This window comes from Halyomorpha halys, unplaced genomic scaffold, assembly GCF_000696795.3.
Source record: "Halyomorpha halys isolate HHAL.00 unplaced genomic scaffold, Hhal_1.1 Scaffold685.1, whole genome shotgun sequence".
NCBI lineage: Eukaryota > Metazoa > Arthropoda > Insecta > Hemiptera > Pentatomidae > Halyomorpha > Halyomorpha halys.
In genome coordinates this window covers 856,910-881,283 of record NW_027109568.1, presented here as the reverse complement: position 1 = coordinate 881,283, position 24,374 = coordinate 856,910, and the positions used below count along the sequence as shown (strand labels likewise).

At 28.4% G+C, this 24,374-nt stretch overlaps 1 protein-coding gene across 6 annotated transcripts in view; it reads right to left on the bottom strand.

Moving 5' to 3' along the window:
* Positions 1 to 8,785: 8,785 nt before the first annotated feature.
* step (cytohesin steppke) overlaps positions 8,786 to 24,374 on the bottom strand; it is a 205,702-nt gene continuing 190,113 nt past the window's right edge. For all 6 annotated transcript variants that reach the window (XM_014427980.3, XM_014427981.3, XM_014427982.2 and 3 more), the window contains 7 exons: positions 22,763 to 23,029; positions 19,495 to 19,607; positions 18,770 to 18,918; positions 14,477 to 14,588; positions 13,515 to 13,742; positions 12,142 to 12,211; positions 8,786 to 10,627 (listed from right to left, as the gene is read on the bottom strand). In XM_014427980.3, coding sequence (XP_014283466.1) covers positions 10,498 to 10,627; positions 12,142 to 12,211; positions 13,515 to 13,742; positions 14,477 to 14,588; positions 18,770 to 18,918; positions 19,495 to 19,607; positions 22,763 to 23,029 — 1,069 coding nt within the window. In that variant the 3' untranslated portion in view covers positions 8,786 to 10,497. The remainder of the gene's footprint in view (positions 10,628 to 12,141; positions 12,212 to 13,514; positions 13,743 to 14,476; positions 14,589 to 18,769; positions 18,919 to 19,494; positions 19,608 to 22,762; positions 23,030 to 24,374) is intronic.

Here is a 24,374-nt window from a genome sequence, read left to right as displayed (position 1 = left end):
TATGTAATAATTTAATGTATGTTTTATGGAAAAATTGATTTGAAAATGGACAATCATAAGTTCGAAACGATGGCTATATCAACAATTTAAATGAAATATTCGAAAATTAGAAGGGTACGAAGAAATTCCATGAAAACAAAATCCCCATTAAAAAAAAAATCAATAAACCCTTACAATAATAAAATATAAAAAAAAAACAGTATCTTAACTCCTTTAGAATTAAATAATATTAGTTTTAACAAGATCTGGTATAATTATCTACGTTTCGAGAAAAGGGGATTAGAGTAAGAAGATAATCCGGGTGGTGGTATCAAAAAAGTAAAAAGAGAACTATTTATTGTTAACCAAGGTATCGCTTCACTTTGCAGGGCTGTCGTATTATGACAAATGTTGACAACAACTGACAACTGTTGATGACAAGATGTCATCTTTGTTTCAATCAGACAGCCCTGACGAAGTCCTGTAAAGTGGGGCGAAACGTTGGTTAACAATAGTTTTCTTTTACTATTTCGATACCTTTATTGACCGCCACCCGAACTATCTTCCTACAATCTACTTCATACGGTCAACCATCTTTTTCCAATAGAGGTTAAAAATTGTTTACCTGTATATACCTATACCTTTATAATTTTTATATTGTTTTAGTAATCAAAATTTTAATGGAAAATCGAGTGTCATCGGAAGGCGTGTAGACTCGGAAATCGAAATTATTAAAAACCAAACTTACCAGGTAAGTAAAACTTCGTGTCGGATGTATCCACTCTAAAGTGTAAATGCCATTTAATTGTGGCTTGGGAGCGGAATGAATAACGCGTTATTGTGCGTTACTTTAAGAGCTGTTGGTTATAGTTTGGTTTCACTATAATTTGTTTATGGACTTGGATTTGCAGTAAATATATCCTTGTGTATATTAGATAAATTTGTTTGATTAGTTATTTGGTTTTGGATTTTATTTTTTTAAAAAATGAAGGTAAACGAACTAGAAAGTTATAAAAACAAAGAAAAACATTCAGTCATTCCTAAAAAGATCGATTGAACGAGTGCATCATATATGAAGAAATATTTAAAGAAGACTGGATCCAACGCCATGAATACTAAGATTGGGCACTCGAAAACTGTATTAATATTTTCCCTTTAAAAAACTATATCTCGATAATGCATTGAGGTAGGAAGCTGAGATAGCACTGAACTATATTTTCTTTGTGAATTAACATCCCCCTTAATTACTGGCAATTCCTCGTTAAGCACCTTGTATGTATAATAATAGTTTTATTGAAGTTAAATTTTTTATTAATAATAGATGGTCTGACTTTAAGAGCACCTTAGAAAGGCAGACTAAAACAAGAAATATTGTTCGGTTGACAGAGATCACAAAACATTATTTAATAGAAAAGTTGAGAGAGCGTTAAATCAATTTCGAAACAAAATAATTGCATTCTAGATGAGCCGAATGAGAATAAAGTCCTTATCTAAACCCTTTATCACAGAAAGCACTGTCCACGGGGAGCGACGTAACTAGTATTAAAAGAGGGAATTGAATTTTATATCTTATGCTTTCCGTCCCTCTCATTTCCTTTGAAATAAGTCTTTAAAGGAACTTGATTTAAAAAAATCTGTGAAATACATAGGTCAGTGGAGCTTCCTCATCATTTCATGCCTATATTCAAGGTTCGAGAGCAAATTTTTATTTTCATTAAATTTGATTATTCATTTCAGAATGAAATCTACTAGAAGAGCCGCTTTTATATAATCCATATCAAGAAAATACTTTCGGGCAAATATAAGCGAAACTAGTAAAATAAAATTTGACAAAATAGTTATTGTACCATTTTTACACCGATCCCCAACTTGGAGCCAAGTCAGATGAGCTGTTTACGAAACAGCTGTGTCAAGAAAAATATTTTTAGACATTCGTAAGCGAAAGTAGTGAACGGACTTCTGATAAAATTTATGTGGGACGATCAAGGAATCAGCTCGCACAATGCCTGAAAATTTCGTTTAAATCTGATTAACGGTCGTAGGTATCATGCTCCAACATAGATTTGACTACATACTGACAAATTAAAAAACTAATTTCTCTCTAGATGCCCAAAACGTAAAATGTGAAATTTTTAGATTCTGAGAAAAAAAAAAACATTTCTTTTAGGATACAAATTCCTAACTTTGTTAGTGAGAAAACGAAACTACTTAGTAATTTAATTAGGCTAAAATAAAAATAACATTATGATGCTGTTTCAAGGGAGGATGTTAAGACCTCACAGATGGACAGTGAACTCAATAATCTTCAGCTTTACAAATCTAAGAAAGTAGGTAGGAAACAGATGGGCCAGGATAATAAATGGTCATTGTAAAGGAATTGGTATATGCAACCAAGACACCAATCTTTAGTCCTTTCAGAAACAGGAGCACAAGGAATTTTGTTTAAAGCTGTCAATTTAAATATGGAAAGCAAAAATAAGCATTTTCGACCCATTCCCTTTTTTTAATTTCACAAAGGAAAATGACCAAGGTTAAAAAGAGATATGTGAAGTTTATGGTGTTAGTTGATTAACAGAACACGCATGTCAGAATTTAATGAAGAATTTAATAATGATAATGATGAAATATGCAATGAGTAATACACAAAATGTGATTAACTTTTTTTTTGTCCCCTCTTGTGAATTATTGTATAAGCAAGTAAAGTGTCATTAAAAAGTTAATATTGAAATATTTATAAGCCTGTTAAGTTTATTTTATTTGAGCGTGACTTTTGCTAATAAAACTTTAACAGCCTTAACTTCAGGCTTGACTTAAGCAGGCTTGACTTTTTAGTATTGGAAAAATGTGTTCTTTATTATTTTAGTGAGTTTGGAAACTTCTCTTTTCTCCAGAAAATTTTTGAGTCAGGAGTCAAAGCAACTTCATAATAATTTTATTCTGTCCTTGATACCCTCATTCACCCAGTCAAAATAATAAAATTAATTAAAAAAGTCATCTATTTCATATAATTTGTAAATTTATTTTTCAATGAGATTATTTGCTAACAATGCTCATTCCTTGTTTGACTTGCATAAACCTTTACTCAAAATAAAAACCTATTTTACTTAAGGTCAGAACTTTTTAAGTTAGCTTATGTTACATTAGACCCCCAAGATTTGATTAAAAGATATGGTTTAGATATTATTAATTTGTCACAGTAAAAATTAAATTTATGCCATTATGGTTTACCTGTGTTACATGTTATCAGTACTACATTCCAATCACTAATTTAATTTTGTTTTTAAATTATAAGGAAAAACAATTAAAACATTAGGAAAAGTGGATTGATTGTAAGGAACACTGCCTGCTTTAGTTTTATAAAACTATGGTATATTACTCAGTGTTCTCAAATAGCACTGCTTAAAATAAAAAGATCTTTCATTATCTACTTTACCTTCAAGGCTGATATGTTTCTCATTTAATATTGGATTTAACTTTAGTATAAAAAGCAGAATAGGTATAAGAAGAAAAGGTATAATATTATTTTATATTAAGATAAATCCACAGTCCTTAAATCATTTCATTAAACTTACTTATTTTACAAATGTCCTGATTATGTTTGTCATTATTAAAAACAAATAATATTGTTATAGCTATATAAAGCCTGGTTCAAACTGAAGGCAATATTAATATGAGCAGTATTAGCTATACCAAACCAGAAAATACTGACAAAGGTGTCTGTTGGTTAATACTTCAGATCACAAAAAATACTTTGGTTTGTCCTCAAAAAAGTGCTTTTTAAAAGTTCTTCAAACAATAGATATATAATTGTATGTCCTGTTTTAAGTAACAATTAAATAGAAGAACTTGGTTTATGAATAAATTGAAAAGAGGGAGATATATGGTGAGTGACACTCTCTTTGAAAGTTGCAGGATGATTTTGAAACACTTCACGGCTGAATTGGTGTATAAAAGAGAAAATATCAATATTTCAACAATGAATTACACATTAGAGAAAATAATCATTTAGCATACTTGTCAATGGATCACATTACTGCTCTGCTAAACCTATCCAAGGTAATAGTGAAAATAATCAATTAGGTAATGGTAAAAATAATTTATTAAACAAAATTAAAACCCTAAATTTAAATTGAAACAAAAAAATTAGAAATATAAAATATCTAAGGGATACATCCGAATATCTAGGAAAAAAAAATATGAAACATGGGCATTGAACCCTGAGAAATAACAACTAGGTAATGGTGCAGTATACTGCCAACTGAGAGAACCAGGCTTCACAATAAAAATAAACTGTCTTAATGACAAAATAAATAAATAAAACTGGGATATGCAGCCACACAAATATAGATTCTTATAAGTTAGGATATTAAAAGTCTTAATTAATCTATTTGCTTCAATAATGAAAATTTCTTTTGCTAATTGGAAATTTTTGTCATATCAAATTAATGTATTCAAATCAATAATTTAACTACAAATAATAATTATTATTAATATTTATTTATTTGTTTATGGGGCAACCCCTGTACAAATAGAGTTAGCCTGTGAAATACATAAAATATATAATCAATTGTAGTAATTTTACAAAAATGATGAGTTACAGATCGTTTATATAAACTAATAACAAACAATATACTGAAGCAGGGCTATCCACATTCGTTAGAATAAAACAGTAAAACAAAAACGACACTTCATATTTAATATTAAAAAACAAAACAAAAACCATACCTCCTAATGGGATGATAGGTGTCCACCTCTAAGCAAAAGGTTTTGCGTTATATATATAAGAAACAGTTTAAGTTCCAATCCTGAGGGTACTGACAGAAATTCATACAACTGATTTCGGCTAATATTGCTTAGCTTCGGCATGCATGTATCGAATTCGGTTCTCATGATAAGAGGGGCAATTTGTCAAAAAATGGAAACAATCCTCCAGGGCCGTTCCATCACAAGCTGGACAAAGCTTCTGTGGATTCAGAGTATATTTGTATGGACTGACATTTAGAGTAATTGTATATTTACCAGAAAGTCGTAGAATTTAACTACAAATAATGTAGTTAATTTCAATAGACTTTGTAATTGAAAAATGTGAATTGATTTTGTATAATTTATGAAAGTTTGTTTCAAATAATAAAGTCATATCAAAACTTTGGTGAATATTTTAATAAAATTAAATAAATTCCTAATATTTGATGGTCATGTTTATCAAAGCAATCAATGTGACTTGCGTCTTCATTTGAGCCTCTTCTTATAAAAAATACTTTCATCCAGATCATTCCATTTTTCTTAACACAGGATATCATAACTGTATATCATGTTTTCCCTTGTCAGGCCATGATATTTCAAAGAACATTCCCTATCATCATGCCATAAAGAGAAATATATCTTATAAAAAATAATGGAAAGGGGTATTTTTCAGTATTGAAGGGGAATAGGCCTCCATTGAAGACCAAAATTTATTGAAGTTTTTAATTAAATGTCCTAAAGCATTTCCAATTATGAACAAACCTAACTTAATTATTCTTTTGAATAGGAAACAGTGTTTTAACTTTTATTCCATTATATCCTATAATTCAAGAATTTTAAAATTATTCTTCCACCTTTTTTTCATTATATTCAAATGAATAAAATTTGTATTAATCCATTCTTTACATATGACCGAACCAAAACATTTTCTTTCAAAAACTCTAAAAAAACAAACTAAAATCTTATGTTAGTCTAAAAATATGAATTTTTTTATTCACATTTTCATCATTATTATCTTCTTAATATTTTAACTAAACAGCTAAGACTTTGAAAAAAAAAATAAAAGAAAAACAATTTTGCACAGTAAATTCCTTTTGCTTAACAATATGTTTCTTCGTTTATTTTATTGATTCAAAGGAGAAGTGTGGAAAGTTAACATTTATATTTTTGGATGGTAACTAGGATTGGCTTTTAGATAACCGACTGAAAGGTGAAGTGAATCTCATAAAAATTTGAGACGCCAATGAAGTTTCATTTCAACATTGTACCCACTGAATGGTATGCAATATCAAATGAATGAGGTCAAGCATTTTATTTCATCAAAACCATGATTTAGCGGTATTTCAGCAGCGAGAGCAAGAAAAACAGAACTAAATTTAATGGACATAGAGTAAATTTCATATTATAGATCAATTCCGTACTGCCATTGTAGATCAATGGATAATTTATTAACATAAAATTTGTGTTTTTTTTTTGTTTTTTTTTTATAAAGTCGGATAAACTAACTTCAATAATAAAATAAAGTAGTTTTAAATAACCACTTAATGAATAGTTACATACATATGAGATATAACACTTGAAGTAGCAACCACTAACTTCTTTATGATGTCTGTGGGAGCGGACTATATAAATTACCGGTTTTTCCCAAATCATTTTATAGTACTACAATATTTTAGAGTATTATAAACATTTAGTATAGAGTATTATCAATATTCCACACTTTGATTAAATTATAGAGTGAATTAATAACTGAACGTAATGTCTAAGGAATTTTTTTAATTCTGATCATAATACTCGTCCTTCCTTACTCGTCCTTGATTCTCAATATCAATGGGCAAGAATTTTAACCATGCAGATGAGGAAGATAACTACTGTACTGTTTTTACAGTAAAAATTGAAATTCATAACTTATTAAAAAAATATAAATTTTTCTTATCATTTTTTATTTATTTCTCAATTTTTATTGATTGTCCATTCATAATAGTAACCTCACATGATGCTTCTTATGATCCTGGAGAATAAAATACTTAACTTTTACAATGTTCTAATATTATCTTACAAAATTCTCCCAAACACTTGATATATTCTACAGCACATAAGTTGCTAAGTAACAAGACCAGAAAATAAAGAATATCTACTCTTTCTTGTAATAGAAAATAAGTTTTATTATTTGGCTTGTAAAATAAAACAGTAAATGGTGACACTCCTCTGGCATGGGATAGCTTCGCGTCCCTGGGAACCAGAACAATCTATTGTGGCGTCTATTGGTAAGAGCACACTCTCATTGTCTTTGTTTATAAAAACCTCCGTGAATTCCACAACAGTTCTCAGCTAAGAGCCTTAAACCATATACTTTAAAAAATAAAAATAAAGCAATGTACTAAGTTCTAAAGACTGTCGGATTTATAATTATATAATGAAATTTTAAAAGTTAAGGCAAAAATCACTCATCAATCAGAAAAATTTAAATATTTATTCCAAAAATTCACAATTTTCCAAGTGAGCTTCCTCATATGAAAATCTGCTTCTTTAGAATTTTCCAGAATATTGAAAATTCTGATTACTGACAGCCATGCACTTCTATATACTGAATACCAACCCACATCATGATTATAACCTTGGGAGGACGATAAAATTAGTTAAAGTCAGAAATAGGCTGTTTTAAACACTCTAGAAAATTTTTAAATTATGACTTTTGCCACCTTTGGTAATTCCTTTAATCTACTCAGAAAAACAAATAATCTGGTAGAAGAAAGAACCAGGTCAATTTTAAAGTGTTTTTCAGTGTATTAAACAAAAACAAAACCTGTTTTGCCATTTTCTTACTTAAAACTAATTTTCATGATCTCACTATGATCATTCTAAATATAAATATTTTCATGACTTAACTTAATTTTAATCCTAAATCGAATATACAATTTTCTTTTTTATCATAATTTCTTTTATAGACTATAAATGATTTTTCGGAGTCATTTCATACTAAACTACTACTATGGATTGATATTTCAAAACACAGCACGACAATCCCCATGGCTTATGGGCTGATATACCAGTTTGCAGCATAACAATCCCTGTGTTCTATGGTCACATTTCTTAGTTTGACCAGTTTAGAACTTGAGGCCTGACTGATTTATCAGCTCTGTCCCTGGCGATATCAAATCAATCTTGAGACATATCCTTGTCTCTATCTTGACCAGTAGAGTTCAAACAAATGATCTTTGTTATTTCCTTGAATAGTAAAGAATTCCAAAGCATGAAACCCAGCCCGTAAAACATAAATCTGCAAATAATTATTAAAATTATTTTTTAACACATAAACAAATTTCTACTAGACCTTATTTAATTACTAAGTAGCTGAGTAATTCATTCAAGTTAGAAATTAGGTTTTTTTTTTTTGGCCTATAACTCCATATTAAAAGACCGATCCTAGCAAAAACATTATAATAAAACAAATTGAAGAACATTCAATTCTCTGTTGAATAAGTATAATGACATAGTCCACTCAGTATGATCATAAATCAGCTGCTCTGGTTGCACATTGGCTTCACAGCACCTCAGATGACTATTGGAGTCGAAGTTTAAGACCTACTACTTGATCTAAGTATTATATTATGGTACTTAATTGATGCAGAATTTGATTTTCTTTAAATTGTAAGTTTATCAAACTTATTAATTAGCTGCTTGTTAGTTATTTTAGGACTGCTAGTTATGCTTTTCCATGTCAAGCGTGGAAGAAACTAATTTTTAAAATTATTTTCAAATTTATATTTTTTTTGACTGGCTTTTATGCATCAGGCTCCCTGTACTAGTTTACCTTTTCTTGTTCCTTGCAGTTTTATCCTTCCATTTAATCAATTTTTTAATTTGTTTGGATAAAGACAAGTTAGTGTGATAAAGCTAAAAGGAATCATAAACAAGAGATTTATTTTTGAAATATTAAAACAATTTTAAAATTGTTTTATAAAATTTATAGTGCTCCCGCAATCCCATCTCTAAAGGGTTAAAAAAAGTTTTTTAAGAAAATATATATGTTTTGAATTAAATTGAAGGCAAAAGAAGAAAATCACTTTTTAAATTATTTTATTACAATAATAATCAATTTTCATTACTTTTAATGGAAACTTTTGTACATATTAATAAATAAATTTCATACTTTGGTATCCTTGCACACACATTAATCATTTTAACAGAAATAGTAGTATACAACTCTTTGTCACTATCACAATTACCGTAACGGATTTCACAAATGTTACATATATGCTTTTAAGTATTTTCATTTATGTACAGCCTAATATAACAATGATATAATTACACTAAATGACTTGAAACTCTCTCAAAAATATATACACTTACAATACACAAATATAATTAAGATTTTATATACAAAAAACGTATGTATTGCCATAAACAATAATGTTTTCTTTTGAAATGTTTACATTGTGAGTAAAATATAATATACTATAATATAAATATACTGTTTCAAAACAAAATAAACAACAGTCAATAACAAATTAACAAAAATGCCAGTAAAGCTCTGCCTACTGGCATTGCTACTAAATAAATTCTTATACAATTAATCATTAAAAAAATCTAAAGCTGTACAATAAAAAATACAAATCAACCAGTCCTTATATAAAACAAATAAATTTTTGGTCCTAATTTATGCTCTGTACAAAATTTAATGATGTCACCTTCATAATCAGGTACACATTAAAAATATTTCTTCTTTTTCTTTAACAAAACAAAACAAACATAATCTGTCTAATGATCAATTCATTTTGATTTAAGTACAACAGCACAACAATAAAATTAAAGCACAAATTATATTAAAAGCATTTTTTTTTGTTTTTATTTTTTTTTAATCTACAAAGAGAATGTTCACAATGATTTCTGTTATATTACAAAAATATAACGCTCTTAACTAAAACTACAGTTAAAATATATAAATGTTCAACGCTGAAACAGCAATGGGAAAAATCATCAAAATAAATAATTCACCAACTTAGTTTAAATATCACTCATTCAGTCCAGCTTAAGTTATACAATGTTCAACTGGTTTATAAATATATTCAACTATAGTTTATTGTTGAAATATCTAAAGTTCATTAACAGGATTTTATTTTCTTCAATATTATAAACTGGCACTCAAATGTACAACATTCTTCCTAGTATTTATTTTTCCTTGGTGAGGAAAAATTTAAAGAAGATGAGTAGGAAAACAAGAAAACAAAGTAAAACTATAAACTTTTTAAATACAAAAACAGAACAACTATTTAATGGAAAATAAATTTAAACAACCTAGTTCCATGGTTCATATATTTTTGTATTGAGATTATGTTTATCCATCCAAAGAATTGATTTCATGATTACATCACAAGCTTTTAGAAGATAATCTTTGGTTTCATACTCGCAATCTCAAATTTTATGTCAGCATCATACATTACTCTAGACAGATTTAAATGGAAAAGAAAATGTCTGCATTTAAAGATAAATTATTCACCACAAAAACAATATTCTCAAAAGTGTAAGACACTTAACTTCCTTTATAAGGACTAAAACTAATTACGAAAGATAAATACATTAATCATCACACTAAATATCAAACAGTCCTTTTATCATTGAGTTGACACTCGATAAGCGTCAGTGCTGATATGCCTCATTGGCACGGAAACAGAACAGTCCTTCCAGGCATACCAACACAGAGGGCTCGTGCTGGCGGTTAGCAGCAGGGACCCTTTGATAAGGCACTGTTGTTTTAAATGCTATCGATGCTTTCTAGCTTTTGTTGCCATGATGATGGTGGTGATGGTGATGATGATGATGATGGTGATGGGAATTGGTCTTTTGAGCCTTCTTCTTCCGGGCAGCAAGCATGTCATAAAATGGATTGTGGCTGATGCTTTGCCTGTTAACAAAACAAATTTACATTAAATAAATATAAAAAAATCATGAGTAAATAAATTAATACCAAACTCTACTCTTTCGAAGATAACTTTCAGCAACAATGCTGAAAATGACGAATGGTAGTAATATAAATAAAAATTCTACAAGTAAAAACCCATTTATTTTTTTTTTTTAAATAAAAGAAAGAAAAAAATATGAAGACCAGAATGGAAATGTAGGGGGCAAACCATTGATACTTTAGACATTTTTACGGGAAGTAGATCTTTAAATTTTGATTTATCTTAACAAAAAATCTGCAAGGGAAAAACTAGTCAAAAATAAAAAAAAAAACACTAATTTGCCAGGGTAATAAAATCAAAGCATCATTGATTATTTGCAATGATGGATTAAATTTATATAAATTATCATGAAGCTTCTAAAATTTGTATATTAACTTAATACTGAGCCCTAGGTGTTTAAGGATACATTTCATTTTTGTTTTCTTGCGTATACGATAAATGTTTTTGTAAAGATGAATTTAATCACACAAATAAGAGAGTGGTCTTAATGAAACACACAATTATCTATCGGTCATTTTATGCATGTTTACATTAAGTATTTAAAATATTGCAGGTATCAGAATCATGAAAAAAATTGAAATCTTTAAGCATGTCAGTTTTAAAAAGCACCCGATTATAACAATATCTGGATAATTGACTAACTGGGTGTAATTTAATTTTTGTATAAATAATTAAAGTTTATGCTTTGGTTGTATGGAATCTCAAAATTTGTCCAATTTGATACTAAATTTTACTAAAAATGCACTTGATTTTGCCAGGAAAAATTGCGAATCCCAGTTGCACTCGATAGGAACATTGGTAGGACCATAAGGACATTGGACACACACAATAACCCAATGACTAATTGTGCCATTGGCTCCTAAACTAATATATAAAGAACTAATAACTTTTAAAAGGCTGAGGATCTTTTTAACTAAATCTTACTGATCATATTTGTTTTCAAGTATTTTCTGTTTCCAGCCTCTTTTATTTGCAGTAAAACTCAAAGATTCTTAGATTTCTATAACATGCGGTAAGTTTCTAAAATCAAAGGATTTATTTCTTTAAAAAAAGGGAATAATTACTTTGATTTCTTTTTATTTCATGGACAAATAACTCTCTAAGGAAAGAAAAATGTTTCGGTAAACATTCAAAAGTAAAAGAATAGCATATAATCGTAGCCGGTCCCTTTGCTAACAGAACCTTTTCAAGTTAGATTGAGAAGTTGAGATTTAGTAATTTAGATTGAGGAGAGGTATGGCAATATTATTATTTACATGTTTATAAAGATAAAAACGATTTAAAAAAATGTGTCGGGTATTCTATACTCTAAATATAGCTATTATATAAATTAATTAAAAATTAATAATTTAAGTAAGATGAAAATCAATACACATATATCAATGGCTAGTAGTATTTATTTCTTATAAAACCACTGTAATTTTTTCTTCTCAAATGACATGGTTCACAGACTAACCTTAGACATTTGATCCAGTCGTCTTTTTCCTCGCTTGTGGCTGCTGACATTCGGTATACAGTATGTTTACCTGATGAAAAAAAAATATATATAATTAATTTTAAATCTATTGATTGATTCACAATCTATTAAAATTAACTATAATATTCAATTAAAATAATTCATATCCATTAAATCCCAACACTCTTTATTAATAACTTCAAATATACAATGTTTTGACCAACCTGGCTATCATCAAGGACAATCTAAACTATAATTTCACAGCCTCACATTAACCTTTAAAAATCTGAAGGCTATTCTGCCAAGGTTTATTATAATATAGTCAAAATTAAACTATATTCGTAACTTTTTCATTTAAATTTGAATACTTTTAATTACAAATTACCTTAACACTACTTATTACTAACTAACTATTAAAAAGAAATAGTCTCAAATCAAAATGGATTTCAACAAGAAGTAGAAAATCAAGAAGAGAGGAAGTAATTCTTTGCCACCATAGAATCAACCATCGTGAATTTTCCCATGCCCACCTGCAACAGGTCTGGGGGACTCTGAGGACTGTCACATCTTGGTAGAGTGCCCAAAATATTAATCCGTAGGGAAGAAATTGAACAAGTACCAAACTGTTGTGCCAGTAAAAGAAGAATTTCAATGAGGAAGTACCAGCTTGCGTGACAATGACTGTTTGGGAGAGCCAAAAACAGCAACCACTGAAGATATCACTCAAGTTCATCAAATGTTGCAAGACAACCATCAAATTAAGATTATGGAGATAGCAGAGGCCAAAAACTTGTAATCATATCACACAGTGTATCAAGATTTAGATATAAGAAATGTGACTATACACACAGTCAGCAAAGAGTGAGCAAAAATTGCTGAAACAGACCTAAAAAAGAGATTTCTTCGGACAAACATTATCAAAACACTTCAAGCACTGCTACAGGTCCAATTTATGACAGCAGATGAAACTCTGATACATCATTATGCTCTTCATACAAAAATTGTCAAAACAGTATACTGTGAATGGAGAACTGGCTTAAAAAATAGTGAGTTTTCCTTCAGCTAAACACATTAAAAAATGAGCAAGTAGAATATGAGTAATTACTGATCAGTAAGCAACAACAAACCTAGAAGATAAGTGAGTTATTTTGAGGTATCACAGAGAAAAAATAAAATAAAACATGACGATAACAGGATTTTGTATCATAACAGAATCATGATTTTCAAGGCTTTTAGGTTCTGTAGATGAAGTTGACAGAACACTATAAACTAATTATCCAAAGAAAACATTAAAATAAACGTATTATAAATTGTAATGATCAAATAACTTGACTTATGCACTAAACAATTTAAGCTATAAATTTGCTACTAACCTTCCACAACTTTTCCTTCAGAATCAGTCTTGCATGCTTTAATGAAATCTGAGCCTGCTGCATAAAGTTCAAAACAGTGAGGTTTGTGCCGATCCTGGACTTCTCTAACTTGAATGTTTTCTAAGGGTATAATACCTCTAGGTTCCTTATCAGTCGTATATTCAAAATAGTAAAGGCAGTTATCGTTTAGTATAAACCATCTTCTCTTCCAGCTTTTGTAACGACCACCTAAAACAATAAAAGAACATTAATTTCTTAAACTCAGTCTGCATAGAAAATATTCACAAAATTATGATGTCTATACGATCAGAAACACTAAAATTAATAGAAAAAAAAAATCAATAAATCCTTCTTAAGTAATGAATAAACGTTGAAATTTTAATTTTACTTTATTTAACTGCAATTACAAAACCATGATACTAAACTGGAATTTTTCAAAATATTTCTTCATTATTAAGATTAAGATAGTTGTTTGTTTTTATTGTATTTTTTCTATCTTTTTCTACATAAAAAATTTTCTAAAAATCTTTAATTAAGAATTAAAAGAACGAATGTACGTATAAGAGAGAGGGAGAATAGAAGGCCTCCTTAAGGGAATGATGTCATTATTCCTCCCATACAAAAATATTTTACTGATCCATCAAAATTAATTAGTCAGTTAATTAAAATGAAGTTGGAGAAACAAAAATTAGAGTAAATTGTAAAATATTTATGAAATTCAAAATATAATGTTAAGTATATAATCAGAATGGCAATGAAATCTTGTCTTCAGAATGCAGAAGACATGGTTCTAATTTGATAGTAATAATAATATTACTAACAACTACGAAGAACAATAATATTGTATAACAAGTTGAGTGTATAACTGGTTTTATTAAACCTTTCATTAAGGCCGGTCTACAACTATTCATGTAATTTAAAAAAAAAAAAAAAAGGATATGAAAAAATTATAAAATGCTTACCTTGTTTCCATAACCAACCTTCTTTATCTGGATTAAAGAAGGTATGCATTAAATCATTTCCATCGTCCTCAGGGATTTTAAACGGTTCTGTTTTTATACTTTCATACAAGCTCTGAAACAAACAATAAAAAAATTAATCATACTCCACTATAATACCATGTCAGATTAATTAATAGAAAAAAAAATACTATCATATAATATAATTATTGTAATAAATAACTTGAACAGTAGGGTCAGAGATCAAAGTGCTACAATCATAAGGTAGTCACATGCAGGAACCACAGGATGGCTCAACCGCACATTAACTACATCATTGCTCTTGCATCATCACACCCATTTACAGATAGCTTTCTTCTTTCTTTTTTTCAAATTATTTACAAATACTTTGAAACTTACTAAAAATATATAATCAGAATAATTCTATAATATTAATTAAAATATATTTAACTATACTACACTGCTTTATTAATACAGTAAAAAAACAAAGGAAAGTCAGATAAAGACAGAGCAATCAGATAATTATAATTACTAGTCCGAGCTAGTAAAATTATGGAACACTGTCTATTTTTCAAAATATAAATGAGATTTAAATGATTAACTTTTTATAAATAGAAAATATAATCAAATAGAAGGCTTGCATGAAGGAGGTACGTATGTATCTGTAATAGTATTACTATATCAGATAAATTATTATATTAAAAAAATAATTAACACTTTCGCATGTAACTTGTACAAATGGGTCAGAGATCAAAGTGCTACAATCATAAGGCAGTCCATGCAGGAACCACAGGATGGCTCAACCGCACATTAACTACATCATTGCTCTTGCATCATCACACCCATTTACAGACAGATTTTAAATTACTTATTAATATTTGTTGACTTTCATACGTACCAAAAACATACTATCTCTCTAACTCTAAATGTAAAATAAAAATAAATTGAACAATCTTACACTAATTTCGATAGCTTTGGTGATCGATGCAGAATAAAGTAAAATTAAGTTAGGAGAAGAAATCACAAAATTATAATTCATAGCCAGAGCTATAGAAATCAACACTGTCTATTTTAAAATATTAATTATGACTTCAACAATTAACTTTTTATAAACAGAAAATATAAAAATAAAAAGCTACACAACATTAAATCTATTTGATTGTATCAAATGAAATGTCCGTATTTATTATTTATGAAATTCAAAGTGGGATTGGTGGACTTTTGAAGTTTACTATGTTTACCTTTATTATAATATCTACTAACATTCCAATTGTTACTTTGTTAAGTAAGCCATCGAATATGACCATAAGATAGAAACACACGATTTTCAAGTAATTTTTTTTTAAGAGTTGAAACATGGACACTCGGCAGCCCAATCTGCAAGAAACATTACCACGGAGTTTGTGGAAGTGTAATGAACGGACTGTCCGCCAATGGTTTGAAAATTTTATTGTAGGTGACACAAATTTGGAGTCCAGAAGAAGACCTCAACAAGAAATTCACGTCGATGAACTCAAGCTTATTGTGGAAGAATACCCTTACCAAATAGTTAAAGGACTGGGAGTACAACTGAATATCAGTGTATTAACAGTTTCTTGACACTTAAAGATCATTGGTAAAGTAAAAAAGAAGATCTATAGCTGGGTACCTCACAGACTTAATGAACAGCAGCAGAAGCATTACGAGACACGTGTTTCACTCCTTACTAGGCAAAAACCAGGCCTTTTCTCAAAAAGATAATCACGTGTGATGAAAAGTGGATTGTATACGACAGGTGTCAGTCAGGTCAGTGGTTAAATATCGAAAGAAGACAAGGACACAACCAAATTTGTATCCAAAAATATTATTGGTTCCTGTGTTTTGGTCAATGGCAGGAATAATTTTTCTCCTTTTTACCCAGAGGTGAAACTATCACATCCGTATCTTACTGCAGTGATATTAACATAATGAATCAAAATTTATGTAAAATAAATAGCCTGCACTGGTTAATCGGAAGGGACCTACACTCCTACAAAACTCTAGATCTCATGTTTTACAACAGACAGTGAAAAAACTAAACGAACTGTGTTACAAAGTCATTTTTTACCCATCTTTTCTCAAACATATTTCCATCTGTTCAGTAATTTGGACAACTTCCTTAACAAATAAAAGTTTTGAAAATGATTTTCAGATCATAAATGCATTTTCTGACTTAATTTCTTCATTAATCCCTGAATTTGTCAGTTCTGGGATTGAAAAGATGATAACATATTGGAGATAATGTATAGAAAGTGAGGGTAAATATTTTGGACAAAAATGTTTTAATATCATAAAGTTGTTTTACTAAATAACCTTCTCTATGAAAAGTGACATTTAATATAATGAAATGATCCAATATTAGCTTAACTTTAGAAAATAATCATTAATGAACAAATTATAATCAAATCAACTTTATGGATAGGAAACAAAAATAAGTTTATTAACTTTCGTTTGATAGGTTATTTTGTATTGAAGGAGGTTAATAACCTTAAAATTAGGGGTTGTTAATATCAGTATTATTATTATATTATACATCTATAGTTCTAATTTGCTTCCCATGTTTTTTTACTGAAATTAAGAGAAATAAATAAACAGATATTGCGTTTCATATTTTTTTTTTCAGTGGTTAAAAGTCCTTAGGGGGCTAAAAAAAACACTAACTATAAATTATGAGATTAAAAAAAAAAATAATTTATGTATTAAATTACACTAAACTTGTAAATTAAACATTGCTTCAATAGTATCCAATTAATTCACGGTTTTTTGCAAAATTAAGTAAAAAAATAATTTAAACATTTACAATTCATACAAGAAATAGAAAAAGGCTAACCTGAAACCTGGGAACACAGAACATGGCAAAAGAAATATAGTAACTGAGGAAACATCTAAGATATCCTATCGATGAGCATCATTGCTATGAAGTTAATTAGAAAGATAGTTTGCGTAAAGTTAAAAAAAAAAATGTATTTATGTTAGACAGATAGGTTATCATCAAACATTTTTAAAAAAATAATCTACAAAGATAATACCAATATGTCTTGCAACATCAACTGGACTTTATATCAAATGATATCAACTTCTTGCGAAATTAATTCTTCAAAAAGGGATTATAGAACACCAATTCTCTTTGGAAAAAATAATCCAATTAATTTCAAACATATTTAGTTATCATATTATGAACTTTAAATGTAATATTACCAGCAAACCATGAGGCCAGAGTTATGATTTTTAGAACCACTCAGTATTTATCTCAAGGTGATAATTAACAGAATAGTAGGAGGAAAATATCCACCTCCTCAGTTCAGGAAATCTAAATTGATGTTCAGACGAATTATATATGCCTCAGCATAATCAACCTACACTATTCTCATGGAAGGTGCAACAAAACAATGACGAGACAAAAAATGTACTTTATGTGTATATTCACTGATTTGAAGCACTAATAAGTTTTTTATTATAACTACAGAGTCCTTATAGTCAAGGTTTTGAAAGGTTTAAAAAATCTATACAGAAATATGAATTATTTTTATAATAAAAACTAGAATAAGAACTAATCATAAATTTGAGGGCTTTCTGAGAAAGTAAGGGGCATTTGGATTACTTTTGACTAAGCATTAGAAAGGGTAGTCACATTTATAGAAGTTCTAGAAAATTAAAAAACAAAATGAAGAATTTCCTATAAACAACTTATAATTAATAGATAATAATTTGTAACAATTTAATTCCAATAAATAGAAAAATTAAAAACTCTTAATTGAAAGTCTCACTTCTATAAATAAAAAAATAAGACCATAACTAAATTTAGAGAGAAAATAAAAATTTATCTTCAATTTAAATCAATCAAGTATAGTAAATAAAATATTAAATTATGATTTCATTCCTTTATCAAAAAAAGTTTAATGGAAAATTCACTTTTGAAAAAAAAAAATAAATAAATAAAAAATGGGAAACGAAATTTCAATGGGATCATTGCTTACAGTTTTAGTTAAATAGCAAATGAAATATTGAATAATGATTTCAATAATAAAATTCCTTCATATGTTTAAGATAATTCAAATTAAGGTTTGTTTTAAGATATTTTACATTTTTTTTTTTTTATTTTAGGATATACGTCACTAGTTCATAAACCTAAAAAAAGTACTCTAACTAGGTAATCATACAACGGATTAACTTTATTATAATCAAAACTGTTTCTATGGTAATTAAGTATCCAGTGACCTAATGTGGCACAAATATTCATCTTTAAAAACAATTTGATCAATAAAATTCAATACTTACAACTAATAATTCTCTTGGAAGATCCCCACCATTGTTGATCCCCCTATTCATAGTTATAAACTGTTCGACGGCAGGTTTCTCTTTTACAGAAGGATTGTGAAGACTTGTATTCAGCATGATAATAGCGAAAGATAAAACATAACAGGTATCTAAACAAAAAAATATACAAATTAATAAATCATTATCAAGAAAATAAGTTATTTTTTGTTGAAAAAATTATTTTAATTTTCATACAGTCTGTAAAATAAATTACCTTGTTTATTTTATAAAACTTATTTTTAATTAAATATTCATAAACAGGAGAATGACATAAAAATGATGGCCTTTATATTTTTTTCAAAATTTATTTTATAAGTATGAAATAAAACTATACATAGTTGCTTAAGCAGAGCTCTACACAAATTATCTTCTAATCCAAAAAATTATAAAATTTATCCTATTCCAGTTTTCACAAATTTTAATAGTGATATATAGTTATATATTAATTAATAAATAAATTTCATAGCAAGCAAGGTTAAAAGGGTAAGCAAATTGTGAATATAACTTAAATAATTAGAGAAGTATTAACAATTATTGAGAAAACTGATTGACATAATAAACAGGGAAAAAGTAAACTTCACTAATTACATTTTTTTAAATAAATATTTTCATTCAATTCATCATATAGTAATTATTTTTCAATAATGTCAATAAAACTAAACAATTAAACATTAATTGTTACTGACCAGTATTAGTGAAGATGTTGGGGTTCAGTTGGCAATACCTTTGGGCAAAGCACTCCATCATTCTATCGATTTTCTGAGCTTCACCAGGAAGTCGGAAACTCCATAAAAATTGTCTATAATTAAAATAAATACATTCAATAAATTAAATTGATTCAGATAATGCTCACAAAATTAATAATAAATAATAATGAATTAATAAATAGATGTAAGAATAACAGTAATTAATATCATTAAAATTTATAACCCAATCTTTATTATTATTTCTACTATTCATTTATACTACAGCAAGTTAGGAAAAAGTAAAAACAAACATATTTTTAATAAAGATATTAATAAAATATTGAAATGCCTCAATTATTAATGTTAGTTTTGATTAATTATCAAGTCAGACAATAAGACTATCCTTCATTAAGAATCTATTAAAAATTACTGTTTTAACTATCATTACTAAAATAGTTTAAAATCAAAGAAAAACAGAATCATCAATAACAATAGTGGTAGTTTGTAAAGTATGTATGCTTAAAAAATTAACATAGGAATTCAAACAAACATTTTCGCACTAGTAAACATTTTGACCTTCGTACTAATTTCTTCCTCTCTTTTGTCAGGTAATTTGGACATTAAGGAATAATTCAAAACTATTCAAGCTAAGTAGCTTACTTATTCAAATACATAACGACAACCATAATAAACAGAACAGGAAAACATCAAGTTCTAATTCTTTTCTTTTCTTTTAGACATAGATCCTAGATGCATGACTAATTCCTCTAGTATTAATATAAATGATGTATTTTTGAAAATTTCAGACCATCTAATAAAACGTGTCAGATACCCTTCCTCTCTATAGAATAAGACCTCAAACTGATACACTACTATTACATATTGTATAACTCTTGCAAACAATTAATTATACAATAAAAAACAATACTTAGGATATACTCAGAATACTCATTTAGTATTTACAAAACTAAACAGTAAATGAGACCGTGAAAGACTGTTCTATATTGATTGGACAAGTATCCTACAAAACAATAGATGAAACAAGATGTCTCTAGAATGATGACATAATTTTTCATCATTTTTTAAGTATTTCAATCATATTTCTATTTTTTCTAAATTACAAGGTATCATTTCTTAAGCGACTTCGCACTAGCGATGATATGTAAACTTTAAAACACCATTTTGAGGTTTAGCTAATTAATATTTAGTTTGACAGTTCAATTAATGTTTGATTATTAATTACTCTATTACTTTTATTTTTTCATATATTTTTTCTTTTTTTTAGTATGCCAATTTATTTATAATAAGGTTTAACCAAGCAATATTGATGCATAAACATATAGAATAATGAATTTTCTCCTCTTCGTATAAAAAAAACAAAATTTTAAAAATATATTAACTCCATTGACAAAGAAACATACGTATGACATATATACTAAAAAAGAAGTTTATCAAAGAGCATGAGATTTATAAACATACAATCAAGTTCTATGAGCAGAGGTCATAATTCTTTACAAACGACAGGTGCTATTAATCACTAGTTGGGATTGAAGTAGATATCTTTATTTATTTAAATCATATTCAGGATTTATTTATTAAAGAATAGCCAACCCTTGATAAAATGAGTCTTTCGAATTCTTTCATGATAGGAATTTTCATGAAAGCCCTTGAAAAGACTTTATGTAGAACAAAAAAAAATAAAACAGGTAGCACATATCTTATCTCTTCAAGTTGAACAACACCACATTATTTACCTATATTAATATAAAAAAAATTTATTTTAAAGTAAAATAAAACAAAAGTGAACTCTATTATTAATTTTTTTCATAGACCATTGTTAAAAAAGTACCAAAAAAAAGAAGAAGAGAGAATAGTAAGTCAAGTCTATTAGTGATTTCTTTTTCAAATAGGATTAGTTATTTAATACTCAAATAGTTTTTTAAGTAAATTTGAAGTTTTTTAAGACTCAGTATTGAACATTTTGAAAAATACTAGATTTAAACGATTACTATACCTATAAATTTGTAGTCAGATGTCATAATTTTATGTCCCTTTTACATCTCTTCAAAATTATAAATCAAAAACATAGTTTTTTTTTGTTTTTTTTTAAAGGAAAAAGTTATTTATAACATTCTGCCATCTGAGCATAGAAATCTGATCTCTTTATTTAAATGTAAGAAAAAATATATATAGTTTTAGGAATATATAAATTATGTTCATATTAGAGCTTATTCCCTGATGCTTAATGGTAATGGAACTGAGAAAATTGGTTCATTTGATCCTTTAATTTTTTTTTTTTAGGATGATGAGGATTTGATAAAAAATATTACCAATGAAATACTATTGACTACTTACATAGAGCATCAGATATCTTTGTTAAATAAATTTAGACAACAAAATAATTTTATTTTCAATGTTCTGCAAACGAATAAATCACTTTAACCAACCCTCTTCTCCATCTACATTAACGATCTCCCTGATTCCTTTCCCCGCTCACAATGCCATTTATATTGTTTTATTTTTATTTATATTCAAATTTAACTATCCTTCCTTCTCATTGAGATGCTTGAGGCCATAAAAAAGATAAATAAAGATATAGATAGCATAAACGCATGGGCGTTAAACAACAAGCTCAGATTGAATCCGGAAAAACTAAGGCCATTCTCATTGGTTCCAAGCACCTCCTTTATTCTCTCCCTTACTATCTCTGACTTTTTCTTAACAATAAATCAATTCACTTCTGCTCCACAGTGAAAAACCTTAGAGTCACCTGCAACCTATACCTCTCCTGAAATAATTATATTTCCCAGATCAGACACAAATCCATAACTGTACTGAAACAATTCCATAGATTCCGTTATTCCATCTCTTAAATAATCTCATTAAATACCAAATCCCAACCGACTGATTTCTATATGACCTATCTCTCATAGTGCCACCTCCTACATCAAATCCTTCATCATACGTGCAACCTCCGATTGAAATTCTATCCCCATCTCTATTCCCCAATCCTTATCTGTTCTTTTCTTTAAATAACATCTATTGCTTTACCTATTCCTTAATCAACCTCCACAACAATGTGAACAATACAAATAGCCATAATTGATTACCATGATAAATTATAATTTTAACTCTATAATGCAACTTTGTAAATATTTGCAGAGAATTAATTATAAAGTTTGAACCATGTATTTATTCTTAGGGAGCTTTTGTCCCAGAATAAAATTGTTTTTTCATTTCATTTAAATTTACTTATTCTTTTTCTCACCTGAGGGCCTGGACGAGGATGAGATCAGTGAAGTCATGGAGGTCGACGAAGGCCTTCAGCACCCTTTCGTTGAACTCATTCCGCTCGCCAAGGTAGTCTCCTATGGCAGTCTTGTTAAGGCCTTCACCTTTGTAGAGGAAGGCAGCGACATCTTCTTCGGTTCGCTCCAGCAGACCATGCTCTGTCAGGTACTCGATTCCTTTTTTAGGGTCCATGTTGAACTTCTTACGGCCGATCGACATCTGCTTAGCCCTCGTTGTGTTTTTACTGAAAAATAGAAATAAATAAAATATATAGTAAGTATTTTAAAAACAAATGGCACATTGGAATAGAAATATTAAAAGAATGATTTGGGATTTAATTTAACCCATATCACCTGATTTTTACTAATATTTCATAAATCACTAGTTCCTTGTGGAACCATTAAAATGTTATGGTTTCATATTCTCTAGGCTAAAATCTAGAATTTTTTTACTGATTAAAAAATTCAAAAGGCATAAAAAAAACGGGGAGTTAAAGAAAAGTTCATGTTCTAAAGTGGATCATTTAATAAATTTTTTTAGAGTTTAAATTTAAGACACTGAAAAAATAAAATAAGTTAAAATAAAACATCATATTTTTCAGGAAATCCACTGTTATCATCCCCATCACAGTTTTCTTCAAGTAATGTAGCAATCAGTACACAATAAATATATTTAAACGAGTAAAATAAACATGAATTTTTAGTTTTATCGAATAATCATAGAACTCAAATTTAACAAAAATAAACAAAATGAATAGGCTATAAGTTTTAATAATCCATTCTAACTTTCAAGATAAATGGTAATAAAATTAATTTTAAAAACCTGTACCACTACAACCCAAGAAGAAACTTACAAGGAAGTATGATTCCTCTACGGCCAGGTATTTCCCCCAATTAATGATATTCACTACCTAGAGGCTGGATGTGCCCTCTGAGGTTCTACTGAACCTAAGAAGCACAGCTAACATTTTTTTTTGCTTTCAATAATTATTTCTAATAATTACAAGAATCAAAATTAGATGCTTGACTACGGACTAATAATTAAAAAAAGGAAACAAAAATAACACTCAGGGGGAAAAGTACATTATTTTAAAAATCAGTTTTCGAAGACTTAAAAAAAAAAATTTCGAAGTGTAAGTATGGATTTTAGTCCCAGTAGAGCTTAAAAACAATAGGTTAGTGTCCAACCAAATTTTCATAACTTAAACAATTTTTTTTTTTCAGGACATTGTAAAAAGATAAAAGGGGATAGATGACGATTACAATGGACTCACGATCAGATTTAACCAATTATCAATAACTATGAAGAAGATGGTCAGGGTTGCGATAAAAAAAGAACAAAATAGTTTTCAACCATTTAATGTCCGACATTTCGTCCCATTTTGTAGGGCTTCATTGCTTTTCAAAACGAAATGTTAAACAGACTACTGGTCTAACCTATCTTTCTGAACAGCCCTGATGAACGAAATGTTAAACAGACTACTGGTCTAACCTATCGCTTTGAACAGCTCTGATGAACGAAATGTTAAACAGACTACTGGTCTAACCTATCGCTTTGAACAGCCCTGATGAACGAAATGTTTAACAGAC